The following is a 15,042-nucleotide window of genomic DNA, read 5'->3' on the forward strand; positions in this document are numbered from 1 at the left end:
AAGATGGCGTCTCATGTGGGAGATTTATGCAGACATAACATGCAGGCTGTTTCAGCTACTCCAGGAAGAGACGTTGCAGGCTAGCTCAGTGCTGCCCCCTCTCATTAAGTAACTCAAGTTGAAGGCCAACCGGGGTACTGCAGGCTGCCATTAGAAACTATACACTGAGTTAACAAAGCATTATGAACACCAGCTCTTTCATTGGCTGCCGAAAGACTCAGTTAGGACTAGGACCGGACCGGCTGTCAGACCCTGGCCAACATTAACTTAACCCTTGTTCCAAAACCTTCATTATTTCGACCTGGCGTGTCTACTCTTTCTTGGCTTTAGCCATATTTATGACTCAAAAGATCGTAAAACGTCTTCTCTTTTTAGTCATAAACATGACTACTTCCTTTAGTTCCTTTAGCAGCTCAGATATCACTGCACCTGTACATAGCCCATCTATAATTTAGCCCAAACAACTACCTCTTCCCCTACTGTATTTATTTTATTTTGCTCCTTTGCACCCCATTATCTCTATTTCTACTTTGCACTTTCTTCTACTACAAATCTACCATTCCAGTGTTTTACTTGATATATTGTATTTACTTCGCCACCATGACCTTTTTATTGCCTTTACCTCCCTTATCTCACCTCATTTGCTCACATTGTATATAGACTTATTTTTCTACTGTATTATTGACTGTACGTTTGTTTTACTCCATGTGTAACTCTGTGTTGTTATATGTGTCGAACTGCTATGCTTTATCTTGGCCAGGTCGCAGTTGTAAATGAGAACTTGTTCTCAACTTGCCTACATGGTTAAATAAAGGTGAAATAAAATAAATAAACAAAATAAATAAATAATAGTTCCTACTTTGTGCGCATACCACGGACGGACACTATTTTCACGCGACTTCGATATAGCTACGATTTTTGGGAGAGCATTTTCAATAACCATTACCTTTTTCCAAAACTTAACTAATTCTCCTAACCAACTTTCGTAACAGTCCCTTCCGTATGTTAGTATTGTGTAAATAGTGTTTGTCTACCAGACACCCTACAGCACCACCACACCCCAAACGGTCCTGTCTGACCAGACACCCTACAGCACCACCACACCCCAAACTGTCCTGTCTACCAGACACCCTACAGCACCACCACACCCCAAACTGTCCTGTCTACCAGAGCCCCTACAGCACCACCACACCCCAAACTGTCCTGTCTGATCAGACAACACAGCGGCGACAAGACATCTACATTTCCTGCACTTGAATTCGCCCCGTTTCTTTCTTGTTAATATTATGTTCAGATAATAAAATAGCCTACAGGATAAATAATGAAGGAATAATGTTGTGTCCTACCTGTTGTTATCAATGAAACACTGATGAACAGAATCCCTAAACACCAGACCGCCGAGGTCGGAAAGGTCTTCATTTCACTACAAAACAAGTCTGACTCCAAGGTAAAGCGGTTTGTAACTGGTGAATAAAACTATTAGGAGTTTAGAAAAATAAACCAAAACAGTCCAAAGGCTAATTTATCAACGAACAGAATGTAACACGACGTCTTTTCCAGAAATAACGGGGGAAAAGGACGGTGGAGTTTCACACTTTACTTTCACTTTCACTTACAGTACTTCTAGTTGCATATCATCTCGCGATATCTAGTTCCATCTAGTGTTCTCATATGGACGTTAACTTCATGTCATCTCGCGATATCTTGCTCCATCTAGTGTTCTCATATGGACGTTAACTTCATGTCATCTCGCGATATCTAGCTCAGTCTAGTGTTCTGATATGGACATTAACTTCATGTCATCTCGCGATATCTAGCTCCATCTAGTGCTCTGATATGGACATTAACTTCATGTCATCTCGCGATATCTAGCTCCATCTAGTGTTCTGATATGGACATTAACTTCATGTCAAATGTCTTAAAAAACAAACGCGCACAAATGTGAATTGTGAAATAAATGTGACAACAACTAGGCTGTAGTAAATATTTCAACTAGTAACAACTTACGATGTGAAACGACCCAAGAACATTGATCATATAAAATATATGTGATATTCACTGTCAGTTGTTGACTAGTTAGACAGGTGTGAGCCGTATGGCAGAAATTACACTAATTTAATCAGAGAGGAAGGTAGAGTTATCACCATGTTGCTGCATGATACTTATCTAATGATTCAGGAATAATTCACTATTACAGATATACTATACTATTAGAGATATACTATATGTACATGTGGACACCCCTTCAAATGAGTGGATTCTATTTCAGCCACACCCGTTGCTGACAGATATATAAAATCATGCACACAGCCATGCAATCTCCATTGACAAACATTGGCAGTAGAATGGCCTTACTGAAGAGCTCAGTGACTTTCAATGTGGCACGGTCATATGATGCCACCTTTCCAACAAGTCGGTTAGTCAAATTTCTGCCCTGCTAGAGCTGCCCCGGTCAACTGTAAGTGGTGTTATTGTGAAGTGGAAACGTCTAGGAGCAACAACGGCTCAGCCGCGAAGTGGTAGGCCACACAAGCTCACAGAACGGGACCACCGAGTGCTGAAGCACGTGCCGTGTAAAAATTGTCTGTCCTCAGTTGCAACATTCATTACCGAGTTTCAGGGGGGAAGTAACGAATTACAACTTCCTGTAATTGAGTAGCTTTCTGTGTACTTTTTGAGTATTTTTCAAAGGTTGGTACTTTCACTTTTATTTAAGTACACTTTGAATGAAGTAAAGTACTTAAGTACATTTTCAAAACCATCCATTACAGAGTACAATCTAGAAAAAGGATACACATCAAGATGTTGTAAATATATTTTATCGCCATGAATTGCGTTTGTTGTGTAGGCTATGTAATGTAGCTAAATGTTGCTATTAGGCCGTTGCATTGCATTTAATATAACATAATGCTAACGTTAGCTAACTCACCCTGTTGCTAGCTAGTTAGAAGCTAACCCAGACCAACGCCTTTACCCAGCTGAAGGAACTTTAAGCTGTAGTGCGGGCTAGTACCGCATTGACATTATGATAGTAGCTAGTCATCCCCATAAGGTAAGTTGTTGGGGATAGCTAAAAGAGAAATGAATGAACTTGTGAATATAAAATAGATAAATCATTTTGAGACCTGGGATTTTTAGGTATGTGCATTATCTTTTTTTGGGTTGCTATTATCTAGCTATATCTGGTTGGATCACTGAGTTTCCAATAATAGCCCAAAATCATGTTTGGTAAAACTATAGTTCTTATAACTGGGGAAAATAAAATAATATTCCCAAACATCCGTATGACATTATTGAAAACATGCTGTAATTTCTAAATGGTTCATTCATTTGATATGAATAAAACACCTTCTTATAGCTGACAGTCTGCACTTTAACTCCATTGTATCTTTTAGAATCCAATGTGCTGGACTACAGAGCCAAAACAAAAATGTTGTCATTTCCCAAATACGTACAGATTGCACATTATGTGCTGGTTTATGTTAATTTGTATAAAACCAAACTGGTCAAGCTATGTCCTGTTTGGGATAGGGGGCAGTATTTTCACGCCCGAATGAAAAAACACGTACCCGATTTAAACTGGTTACTACTCTTGCCCAGAAACGAGAATATGCATATTATTAGTAGATTTGGATAGAAAACACTCTAAAGTTTCTAAAACAGTTTGAATGGTGTCTGTGAGTATAACAGAACTCATATGACAGGCAAAAACCTGAGAAGATTCCAAGCAGGAAGTGGCCTGTCTGCGAATTTGTAGTCCTTCTTTTGCTTCTCTATCGAAACTACAGTATCTGTGCTGTTACGTAGCACTTTCTAAGGCTTCCATTGGCTCTCTAAAAACTTCAGAAAGCGGATTGAGGCATCTCCTGTCTCTGGGCAGAGTATAGTAGCTCAGTTTCTCAGTGGTCTGCCTGGTGACTAAGAGATTGGAGATGCGCATTCACGAGACCACGCTGTTTTTTTTTTCCTCTTTGAATGAATACACTATTGTCCGGTTGGAATATTATCGCTATTTTATGAGAAAAATACCATAAAAATAGATTTTAAACAGCGTTTGACATGCTTCTAAGTACGGTAAAGGAACATTCAGAAGTGTTTTGTCTCGATATGCGCTTGCGCGTTTCCCTTTGGATAGTGACCTGAACGCACAAACAAAACGGAGGTATTTGTACATAACTATGGATTATTTGGAACAAAAACAACATTTCTTGTGGAAGTAGCAGTCCTGGGAGTGCATTCTGACGAAGATCAGCAAAGGTAATACCATTTTTCTAATAGTAATTCTGAGTTTAGTGTGCCCCGACGTTGGCGGGTGTCAAAATAGCTAGCCGTGATGGCTAAGCTATGTACTCAGAATATTGTAAAATGTGCTTTCGCGAAAAGCTATTTTAAAATCTGACATAGCGATTGCATAAAGGAGTTCTGTATCTATAATTCTTAAAATAATTGTTATGTATTTTGTCAACGTTTATGATGACTAATTTAGTAAATTCACCGGAAGTTTTTGGTGGGAATGCATGTTCTGAACATCACATGCTAATGTAAAAAGCTGTTTTTGGATATAAATATGAACTTGATTGAACAAAACATGCATGTATTGTATAACATAATGTCCTTGGAGTGTCATCTGATGAAGATCGTCAAAGGTTAGTGCTTAATTTAGCTGTGTTTTGGGTTTATGTGACATATATGCTTGCTTGGAAAATGGCTGTGTGATTGTTTTTGGCTATGTACTCTCCTCACATAATCTAATGTTTTGCTTTCGCTGTAAAGCCTTTTTGAAATCAGACAATATGGTTAGATTAACGAGAGTCTTGTCTTTAAAATGGTTTAAAATAGTCGTATGTTTGAAAAATTGAAATTATTGCATTTTTGAGTTTTTTTGTATTTCGCGCTACGTTCTTCCATTGGATATTTGGCGAGGCGTTCCGCTAGCGGAACGTCTAGATGCAAGAGGATTTAAATCATGACAAACTACAATATTTTCACCTCTGCAACCACAAACAAGCAAACCAAGGAACCAAAGCAGACAGTGGATTAAACTTCATCAAAGCATTCAATGTTTTTGGTGAGCAGAGCCAGGCAGTCGAGTCAGTCGACCGAGACTTAGATGTTGAAGAGGCAGCAGAGCAGGTTGAATACCAAGACACCTATTCCATCCTGGAAAATGACAGTGGCTATATATATATAGTATATATAGTATATAGTATATATATATATATATAGAATATCAACTCCCTCAGCATCAACGGTGTGCATGTCACCTGCTGAACCTCATTGCAAGAACAAATTCTGCGTTGGCAGAAACAAAGAGGTTGCCCAAGTCGTCTTTTGCCAAATGCCAAGCCATGTGAGGATCACACGTATCATACAAGAGAAGGGGGGATGCCATAAGAAATGTATGTGAGGAATTAACAGTGAAAATGTGAGTAGCAATTCTTTGAATCAATGTAATGTTTTCCTATTACAGTAATATTTATTTATTGTCCATGAAATGTTATAATTCTAAGAGGTATTACCTCTTTTTCAGCCCGTCAGAAATGTCCTTGAATGAGTATTGCAAAGTAATGAAGCCTTTGGTCTCAGCTTTGAACATTCTACAGTCTGAGACCAACACGCATATGGGGTGGCTGCTGCCAGTGATCTTCTTACTAAAAACTAAACCTCAAAGGCTGGAAGCATCTTGCCAAATGTGCCTACCAGTTATCAGAGCCATTCAGAACGGTCTAGAAAAAGCGCTTTGGAGAAATGATGGAGGAGCTTATTGCTGCTGCAATGCTTCTGCCAAAGTTCAAGACGTCTGGGACTGACAAAGCTGATGTCATCACAGTCTGTATGATTTCTTTACTCCAAGAGGTTTTAATTGTCCATATGATGATATCTTTTAGTCTTTGACTCTTTAATTGTTTTTTGTTATGTTTTTATTTTTTTCATTATTTACAGGTGCTGGACAATAAACTTTGCATATACAGTTGAAGTTGGAAGTTTACATACAGTTTGGAGTCATTAAAGGTTGAGACCGAGTCTGCGTCTCTCACATGGATAGGCAGACCATTCTATAAAAATAGAGCTCTATAGGAGAAAGCCCTGCCTCTAGCTGTTTGATTAGAAATTCTAGGGACAGTAAGGAGGCCTATGTCTTGTGACCATAGCAAACGTGTAGGTATGTACGGCAGGACTAAATTGGAAAGATAGATAGGCCCATGTAATGCTTTGTAGGTTAGCAGTAAAACCTTGAAATCAGCCCTTGCCTTAACAGGAAGTCGTTGTAGGGAGGCTAGCACTGGAGTAATATGACCAAATTCTTTGGTTATAGTCAAGATTCTAGCAGCCGTGTTTAGCACTAACTGAAGTTTATTTAGTGCTTTATCCGGGTAGCCGGAAAGTAGAGCATTGCAGTAGTCTAACCTAGAAGTGACAAAAGCATGGATTCATTTTTCTGCATCATTTTTGGACAGAAAGTTTCTGATTTTTGCAATGTTACGTAGATGGAAAAAAGCTGTCCTTGAAACAGTCTTGATATGTTCGGTCAAAAGAGAGATCAGGGTCCAGAGTAATGCCGAGGTCCTTCACAGTTTTATTTGAGACGACTGTACAACCATCAAGATTAATTGTCAGATTTAACAGAAGATCTCTTTGTTTCTTGGGACCTAGAACTAGCATCTTTGTTTTGTCCGAGTTTAAAAGTTGAACATTTGCAGCCATCCAATTCCTTATGTCTGAAACACAGGCTTCCAGGGAGGACAATTTTGGGGCTTCGCCATGTTTCATCGAAATGTAAAGCCGTGTATCATCCGCATAGCAGTGAAAGTTTCCGAATGACATCACCAAGAGGTAAAATATATAGTGAAAACTAGAGGTCGACCGTTTAATCGGAATGGCCGATTAATTAGGGCCGATTTCAAGTTTTCATAACAATCGGAAAACTGTATTTTTGGACACCAATTTGGCAGATTTTATTTATTTATTATTTTGTATTATGTTTTACAGACCTTTATTTAACTAGGCAAGTCAGTTAAGAACACATTCTTATTTTCAATGACGGCCTAGGAACGGTGGGTTAACTGCCTTGTTCAGGGGCAGAACGACAGATTTTTACCTTGTCAGCTCGGGGATTCAATCTTGCAACCTTACGGTTAATTAGTCCAACGCTCTAACCACCTGCTTTACATTGCACTCCACGAGGAGCCTGCCTGTTACGTGAATGCAGTAAGAAGCCAAGGTAAGTTGCTAGCTAGCATTAAACTTATCTTATGAAAAACAATCAATCAATCATAATCACTAGTTAACTACACATGGTTGATGATATTAATAGTTTATCTAGCCTGTCCTGCGTTGCATATAATCAATGCAGTGTGCATTCGTGAAAAAGGACTGCCGTTGCTCCAATGTGTACCTAACTATAAACATCAATACAGGAAAAACTCATCATAAACGTTGAAAAAATAAACAACTGATATTTAAAGAATTACAGATAAACTTCTCCTTAATCTGTGTCAGAATTCAAAAAAACTTTACAGCGAAAACACACTTTGCAATAATCTGAGTACGCTCAGACACCAAACTAAACCCACCATTTTGTGGCGTCAACAAATCTCAGAAATAGTATTATAAATATTCCTTTACCTTTGATGATCTTCATCAGAATGCACTCCCAGGAATCCCAGTTCCACAATAAATGTTGTTTTGTTCGATAAAGTCTATAATTTATGTCCAAAAACCTCCTTTTTGTTCGCGCAATTGGTCGAGTACTCCAAATGCGCTGTGCTCGCGCATTAATTTCAGACGAAAAGTCAACAAAAAGTTATATTTACCTTCGTAGAAACATGTCAAACGATGTATAGCGTCAATCTTTAGGGTGTTTTTAACATAAATCTTCCATAATATTCCAACCTGACGATAACAATGACTTCATAAATGAAAAGGTACTCAGGTCGCTCTCTCGGCTGCGCGTGTGACTAAGCTCGTGCCTTATTTTGGGATACCTGACTCCAGGACCTGTTATCTCTCTATATATACAGTAGAAGCATGAAACAACGTTCCAAAGACTGTTGACATCTAGTGGAAGCCGTAGGAAGTGCACAATGAACCCTAAGTCACTGTATGTTAGTTAGGCAATCACTTGAAAAAACTACAAGCCTCAGATTTCCCACTTCCTGGTTGGATTGTTCTCAGGTTTTTGCCTGCCATATGAGTTCTGTTATACTCACAGACATCATTAAAACAGTTTTAGAAACTTCAGAGTGTTTTCTATCCAAATCTACGAATAATATGCATATCCTACCTTCTGGGCCTGAATCGTAGGCAGTTTACTACGGGCATGCTTTTCATCCGGATGTCAAAATACTGCCCCCTACCCTAGAAAAGTTAAACCTGTTTTATGAATGCCTTTAGGAGGGTGCAAGGGATCCATGGCGGGTTGAGAGCACCCCAACCTGAGCCCATCCAATAGGGGGTGCCCCTGGTCATTTTGGACGTTATCTTATTGACTGATGGACGCTGACTTGATGACTGACTTTTGTCCACTTGCAATAAGTTTAAACAGTAAAAAATCACCAAATTGACATGTTGAAATCAACACAACGAGCAATGGAGAGGAACCACTATCACTGCCCGGCCATCCCGAGTTCATCGGGCCAGTCAATTCCGCATTTCTGCAGTATTTTTGAGCATGTCAAATTTGTGATGGTAAATGCCCATTGAAACATATTGCAAATGGACAGCCGTGTGCCTGGTGATTGGAACAGGTTAGGAGCACATTTTTGAAATGGTTTTGAATGCCTTTAGGAGTGTGCAAGGGATCCATGGCTGGGTAGGGAGCACCCTCCACCTGTGCCCATCCAATAGGGTGCGACCCTGGTCATTTTGGATGTTTTTCAGAAAATTGTTAAAAAAGACAGAGTCCCACTTGCATGACAAATAGACCTTCTATGTTGATTCAGGGCTTAACATATTGATATATATAATTTGGGCAGTATAAGTGCCATTTGGACATGGTTTACTGACTTTTGACTTCGGCTTTTGAGTTCCAATGATATCATATTGCAAATGGACATAACATCCTGATTTGGCACTTTCAGTACTTTCATATTGCATTTGGACATTTCTATGGCATTTGGCAATGGTTCACTGACTTTTGACTTTGACTTTTGACTTCCTATGATATCATATTGCAAATTGACAAAACATATGCCTTACGGACAAGTAAAAAAAATCTGACAATAAAATATGACAAAGGTATGTTCATACAATTCTTATACATGTATAATTGACGAAAAAAATAAAAATAAAGAATTTCGAAAAACGGTCCATAAAGCACTTTTTTAGAGGGTGATACATTTTAGATTTTTATGCCATATGCCATTTCAATATGGTTTGCATGAACTGCCGTCCAATTGAGTGGTATTTGCGATTGTGTAAATGTTTTGTCCAATGGCAATATGTTCCCATTAATTTTTGTCCATTTCAGGGGGGTATTCCCTTACCTAAAATGTGATATGGCATACAAGTTTGTTAGTTTTTTATTTAATTTATTATTTATTTCACCTTTATTTAACCAGGTAGGCTAGTTGAGAACAAGTTCTAATTTACAAATGCAACCTGGTCAAGATAAAGCAAAGCAGTGCGACACAAACAACAACACAGAGTTACACATGGAATAAACAAGCGTACAGTCAATAACACAATAGAAAAAAAGAAAGTCTGTAAACAGTGGGTGCAAATGGCGTGAGGAGGTAAGGAAAAAATAGGCCATAGTAGCACGGAGTGGTCGGCAGAGCCGAGGGGTGAACCAGAGCCAGTCAGGGAGTCGAGTGAGGAACTCTATGAAAGATTCCGGAGAGAGGTGTTGGCATTGAGAGCGCTGCAGAGCGGGCGTGCTGAGGAGTGTGACACCAGTCCAGTGTCATATGTACCAGTTTCACGCATCTGGCCTCCAGTGCGCCTCCCCAGTTCGGTACGTCCTGTGTCTCCTCCATGCGCTCGCTCTAAGCAGCATGTCACCGTTCAGGCACCATGTTAGGCGGTGATACACATTGTGTCGCCAGTGCGCCTTCACAGCCCAGTGCGTCCTGTGCCAGCGCCCGCACTTGCCGGGCTAAAGTGAGCATCCAGCCAGGACGGGTTGTGCCAGCTCTACGCTCCAGACCTCCAGTGTGCCTCCACGGCCCAGTATATCCTGTGCCAGCTCCGCGCACCCGGTCTCCAGTGCGTCTCACCAGCCCAGTACGACCTGTGCCTGCTCCACGCACCCAGTCTCCAGTGCGTCTCCCCAGCCTGGTACGCCCTGTGCCGGCTCCACGCACCAAGCCTCCAGTGGTGATCCATGGCCCGAAGCCTCCAGTGATGAACCATGGCCCGAAGCCTCCAGTGATGAGCCATGGCCCGAAGCCTGCAGTGATGATCCATGGCACAAAGCCTCCAGCTACGGTCTGCAGTCCAGAGCCTCCAGCAACGGTCCCCAGTCCGGAGCCTGCAGCGACGGTCCGGAGCCTGCAGCGACGGTTCCCAGTCCGGAGCCTGCAGCGACAGTCCCCAGTCCGGAGCCTGCAGCGACGGTCCCCAGTCCGGAGCCTCCAGCGAGGGCTCCCAGTCAGGAGCCTCCAGCAAGGCTTCCCAGGCCAGAGCCTCCGGCAACGATCGGTGGTTCGGTTCCTCCAGCAGTGATCTACGGTCCGGAGTCCGCGACGACGATCCACGGTCCGGAGTCCCCGGCAACGATCCCCGCACCAGAGGCGCCACCAAAGTGGGGGGAGCCTCAAGCGGAGCAGGGTCTGCGTCCCGCACCGGAGCCTCCACCGAGAGGAGATGCCCACCCGGACCCTCCCCTATAGGTTCAGGTTTGCGGCCAGAGTCCGCACCTTTGGGGGGGTACTGTCACGCCCTGACATCTGGGATCTTGATTTTGTATAGCTGCTGTGTAGCTATACGTTCGTTTTGTATTTTGTTTGTTTTGTCGGTGTTCATTTTTAACTTCTTAGGGCTCAAATCCCGATATCGGGATTGGTTTGACAACAGCCAGTGAAAGTGCAGGGCGCCAAATTCAAAACAACAATAATCTCATAATTCAAATTTCTCAAACATACATGTATTATACACCATTTTAAAGTAAACTTCTCGGGAGTAGGGGCTAGAGAGTAGGGGCTAGAGTGTAGGGAGTAGGAACTAGAGAGTAGTGGCTAGAGAGTAGGGGCTAGAGAGTAGTGGCTAGAGAGTATGGGGCTAGAGAGTAGGGGCTAGAGAGTAGTGGCTAGAGAGTAGTGGCTAGAGTGTAGGGAGTAGTGGCTAGAGAGTAGAGAGTAGGGGCGAGAGAGTAGAGAGCATGGAGTAGAGAGTAGGGGCTAGAGAGTAGGGATTAGGTGCTAAAGGGTAGGGGCTAGAGAGTATGGAGGCTAGGATTTAGGGAGCACAGAGTAGGGGCCAGGGATTAGTGGAAAGAGAGTAGGGGCTAGAGAGTACATTTTAGTCATTTAGCAGACGCTCTTATCCAGAGCGACTTATAGTAGTGAAAGCATACATTATATTTCATGCATTTTTTTTTTTTTTGGACTGGCCCCCCGTGGGAAGCGAACCCACAACCCTGGCGTTGCACACACCATGCTGGCCATGCTGGCATTGCAAACACCATGCTCTACCAACTGAGCCACAGGGAAGACTATAGAGTAGAGAGTAGAGGTCAATCCTATCAGATCGACAGTTGTGACTGATAGTAGGGGTTAGAGGTCAATGCGCTCAGAATAATACAGTTTAATTAGGGATAGGCCCCTTTTTCTCCATTTCCTGTCTGAATGACGTGCCCAAAGTAAACTGCCTGTTGCTCATTCCCTGGCCAGGTTAAGCATATAACTGGTACCGTTGGAAAATATACAATTTGAAGTTTGTAGAAATGTTACAATTATGTATGGGAATACAATGGATATGGTAGGAGAAAATCCAAAGAAAAACCAACTGGAATTTTGTATCTTTTTTTTGAAATTATCATATTTTAAAATTGCTCCCTGGATGCAATTCCTATGGCTTCCACAGGGTGTCAGCAGTCTATGTTCAAAGTTTCATGTAACTTCAAAAACGAATAAGAAATAACAGTTTTAGAAGAAGGACACTGTCACGCACTGACCATAGAGAGCCCTTGGTTCTCTATGGTATAGTAGGTCAGGGCATGACTAGGGGGTGTTCTAGGTTTATTATTTCTATGTTGTGGTTGGTATTTCTATGTTGTGGTTGGAGGCAGCTAGTAATCGTTGCCTCTAATAGGGGATCATATTTAGGAAGCCATTTTCCCCACCTGTGTTTGTGGGATATTGTTTTGTGTTGTGCATATTGCACCACTCTTTTCACGTTTCTTTCTTTGTTTATTGTTTTGTTGAAGTTTCACTTTAAAATAAAAGATGTGGAACTACAAACACGCTGCGCCTTGGTCCGTCTATCATGAAGAATGTGACAGACACAGTCTTGGAAATTCGTGTTTGCACGCGCCTTGAAGAAATTACGCTAAAATTGGTTTCCTATTGAACATACTTGCTTCAGAAAGAAATATTGTAGTTTGATTACATTTTAGGGAGTAAATAGAAACATATTTTGACTTGTTGAAACAAAGTTTAGGGGTAGATTTTCGGATTCCTTTCTCTGCAAGTTGAACGAGTGGATTACTCAAATCGATGGTGCCAACTAAACTGACTTTTTGTAATATAAAGAAGGATTTTATCTACATAATGACACTAGATGTTATAGCTTATAGCCCTTTGGATGACAAATCAGGGGAAGATTTTCAAAAAGTGAATATTTAATCGTTATATGTGAATGTATGAAACCTGTGCCAGCGCCGTCCTCAAACAATCGCATGGTATTCTTTCACTGTAATAGCTACTGTAAATTGGACAGTGCAATTAGATTAACAAGAATTTAAGCTTTCAGCCGATATAAGACACTTATATGTACCTAAATGTTTAAAATCCATCATACTTATGATTATTTATTTGAATTGTGCGCCCTCCAGTTTCACCGGAAGTTGACAATGGACAATCCAGGGTCAGGGGCGGGAGGGTGGTAATGAAGAAATATACAATGGTAGAGGAAGTATAGACAAAATAATCTACTCTCTCTTCCTCTGTTTCATCACCTCGTCAGCAGGGCCTTGTGTGTGTGGTCAGAACAGGAAGGGGAAGGAGGAGGGTCTATAAGTCTATAACTGGAGATCACAGAGTCTCACTCAGCAGCAAGACAGAATGGAACTCACACCAGTCTGCTGGCAGCTCTGTAAGTACTCACTCTCACTTTAATATCTGTATAGTTTAATATCTGTATGTATATGTGTGGATTAATATCTGTATAGTTTAATATCTGTATAGTTTAATATCTGTATATACATGTGTGGATTAATATCTGTATAGTTTAATATCTGTATGTATATGTGTGGATTAATATCTGTATAGTTTAATATCTGTATGGTTTAATATCTGTATGGTTTAATTTCTGTTTGGTTTAATTTCTGTATAGTTTAATTTCTGTGTAGTTTCATTTCTGTGCAGTTTAATATCTAAGGGGTGCGTAACTGGCGGCAGGGAAGTCAGGCGCAGGAGAGCAAAACTGGGTAATCAACGGAGCAGTTTTATTCATAAAACCACCGGCATCCAGAACAACAAAACAATGGGTACAAAACCCGTCACGCACCAGAGAAAACGTGCACATGCACTTACAAAAAACAATTCCACACAAAGACATGGGGGGAACAGAGTTAAGTTAAATACACAACATGTAATGATGGAATTGAGACCAGGTGTGTGGGAAGACAAGACAAAACAAATGGAAAATTAAAAGTGGATTGATGATGGCTAGAAGACCGGCGACGCCGACCGCCGAACGCCAAACACCGCCCGAACAAGGAGAGGAACTGACTTCGGCGGAAGTCGTGACAATCCATATAATTTAATATCTGTGCGGTTTAATATCTATATAGTTTAATATCTATATAGTTTAATATCTATATAGGTTAATATCTATATAGTTTAATATCTATATAGTTTAATATCAATGTAGTTGTCATAAGCGTCGTAATGGACAGACCAAGGTGCAGCGGGTATAGTGCTCATCTTCTTTTACTTTACAAAAAATGACGAAACAGTTCCATAAGGCAACACAGGCTATACAGAAAACAACCACCCACAAAACCCAAAGGAATACAGGCTGCCTAAGTATGGCTTCCAATCAGAGACAACGAAAAACACCTGCCTCTGATTGGAAACCATACTCGGCCAAACATAGAAAAAGAAAACTAGAATAAACATAGAAATAGAAAATATAGAACAAAAATCCCCTAAACACACCCTGACCATACTACAATGACAAATGAACCCTTTTACTGGTCAGGACGTGACAGTAGTTTAATTTCTGTATAGATTAATTTCTGTGTGGTTTAATATCTATATAGTTTAATATCTGTATAATTTAATATAGATATATATATATATATATATATATAGATATTAAACTATATAGATATTAAACCACACAGAAATTAAACTATATAGATATTAAACTATATAGACAATAAACCATGCAGATATTAAACTATATATATATATAGTTTAATATCTGCATGGTTTATTGTCTATATAGTTTAATATCTATAAAAGTTTAATTTCTGTGTGGTTTAATATCTATATAGTTTAATATCTATATAGTTTAATATCTGTATGGTTAATTATCTGTATAGTTTAATATCTGTATGGTTAATTATCTATACAGTTTAATATCTAAATAGTTTAATATGTATATGGTTTAATATATGGTTTAACATCTATTTAGTTTAATATAGTTGAATAATAATTAATAATAATAATAACAATTAATTTAATATAGTTTAATATCTAAATGGTTTAATATCTATATAGTTTAATATCTGTGTGGATTAATATCTATATAGTTTAATTTCTGTGAGGTTTAATATCTGTATAGTTTAATATCTGTATGGTTAATTATCTGTATAGTTTAATATGTGTATGGATAATTATCTATACAGTTTAATATCGAAATAGTTTAATATCT

At 39.9% G+C, this 15,042-nt stretch overlaps 2 protein-coding genes across 19 annotated transcripts in view; one reads left to right on the forward strand and one right to left on the reverse strand.

Moving 5' to 3' along the window:
* LOC106599065 (flagellar attachment zone protein 1) overlaps positions 1–1,606 on the reverse strand; it is a 112,896-nt gene extending 111,290 nt beyond the window's left edge. For all 17 annotated transcript variants that reach the window (XM_045711814.1, XM_045711808.1, XM_045711809.1 and 14 more), the window contains exon 1: positions 1,347–1,606. In XM_045711814.1, coding sequence (XP_045567770.1) covers positions 1,347–1,419 — 73 coding nt within the window. In that variant the 5' untranslated portion in view covers positions 1,420–1,606. The remainder of the gene's footprint in view (positions 1–1,346) is intronic.
* An 11,578-nt stretch (positions 1,607–13,184) lies between these two features.
* LOC123732559 (low affinity immunoglobulin gamma Fc region receptor III) overlaps positions 13,185–15,042 on the forward strand; it is a 37,181-nt gene continuing 35,323 nt past the window's right edge. For both annotated transcript variants that reach the window (XM_045711825.1, XM_045711826.1), the window contains exon 1: positions 13,185–13,254. In XM_045711825.1, the coding sequence (XP_045567781.1) occupies positions 13,224–13,254 (31 nt within the window). In that variant the 5' untranslated portion in view covers positions 13,185–13,223. The remainder of the gene's footprint in view (positions 13,255–15,042) is intronic.

The sequence above is a fragment of the Salmo salar genome, unplaced genomic scaffold (assembly GCF_905237065.1).
Source record: "Salmo salar unplaced genomic scaffold, Ssal_v3.1, whole genome shotgun sequence".
In the NCBI taxonomy this organism is placed as follows: domain Eukaryota; kingdom Metazoa; phylum Chordata; class Actinopteri; order Salmoniformes; family Salmonidae; genus Salmo; species Salmo salar.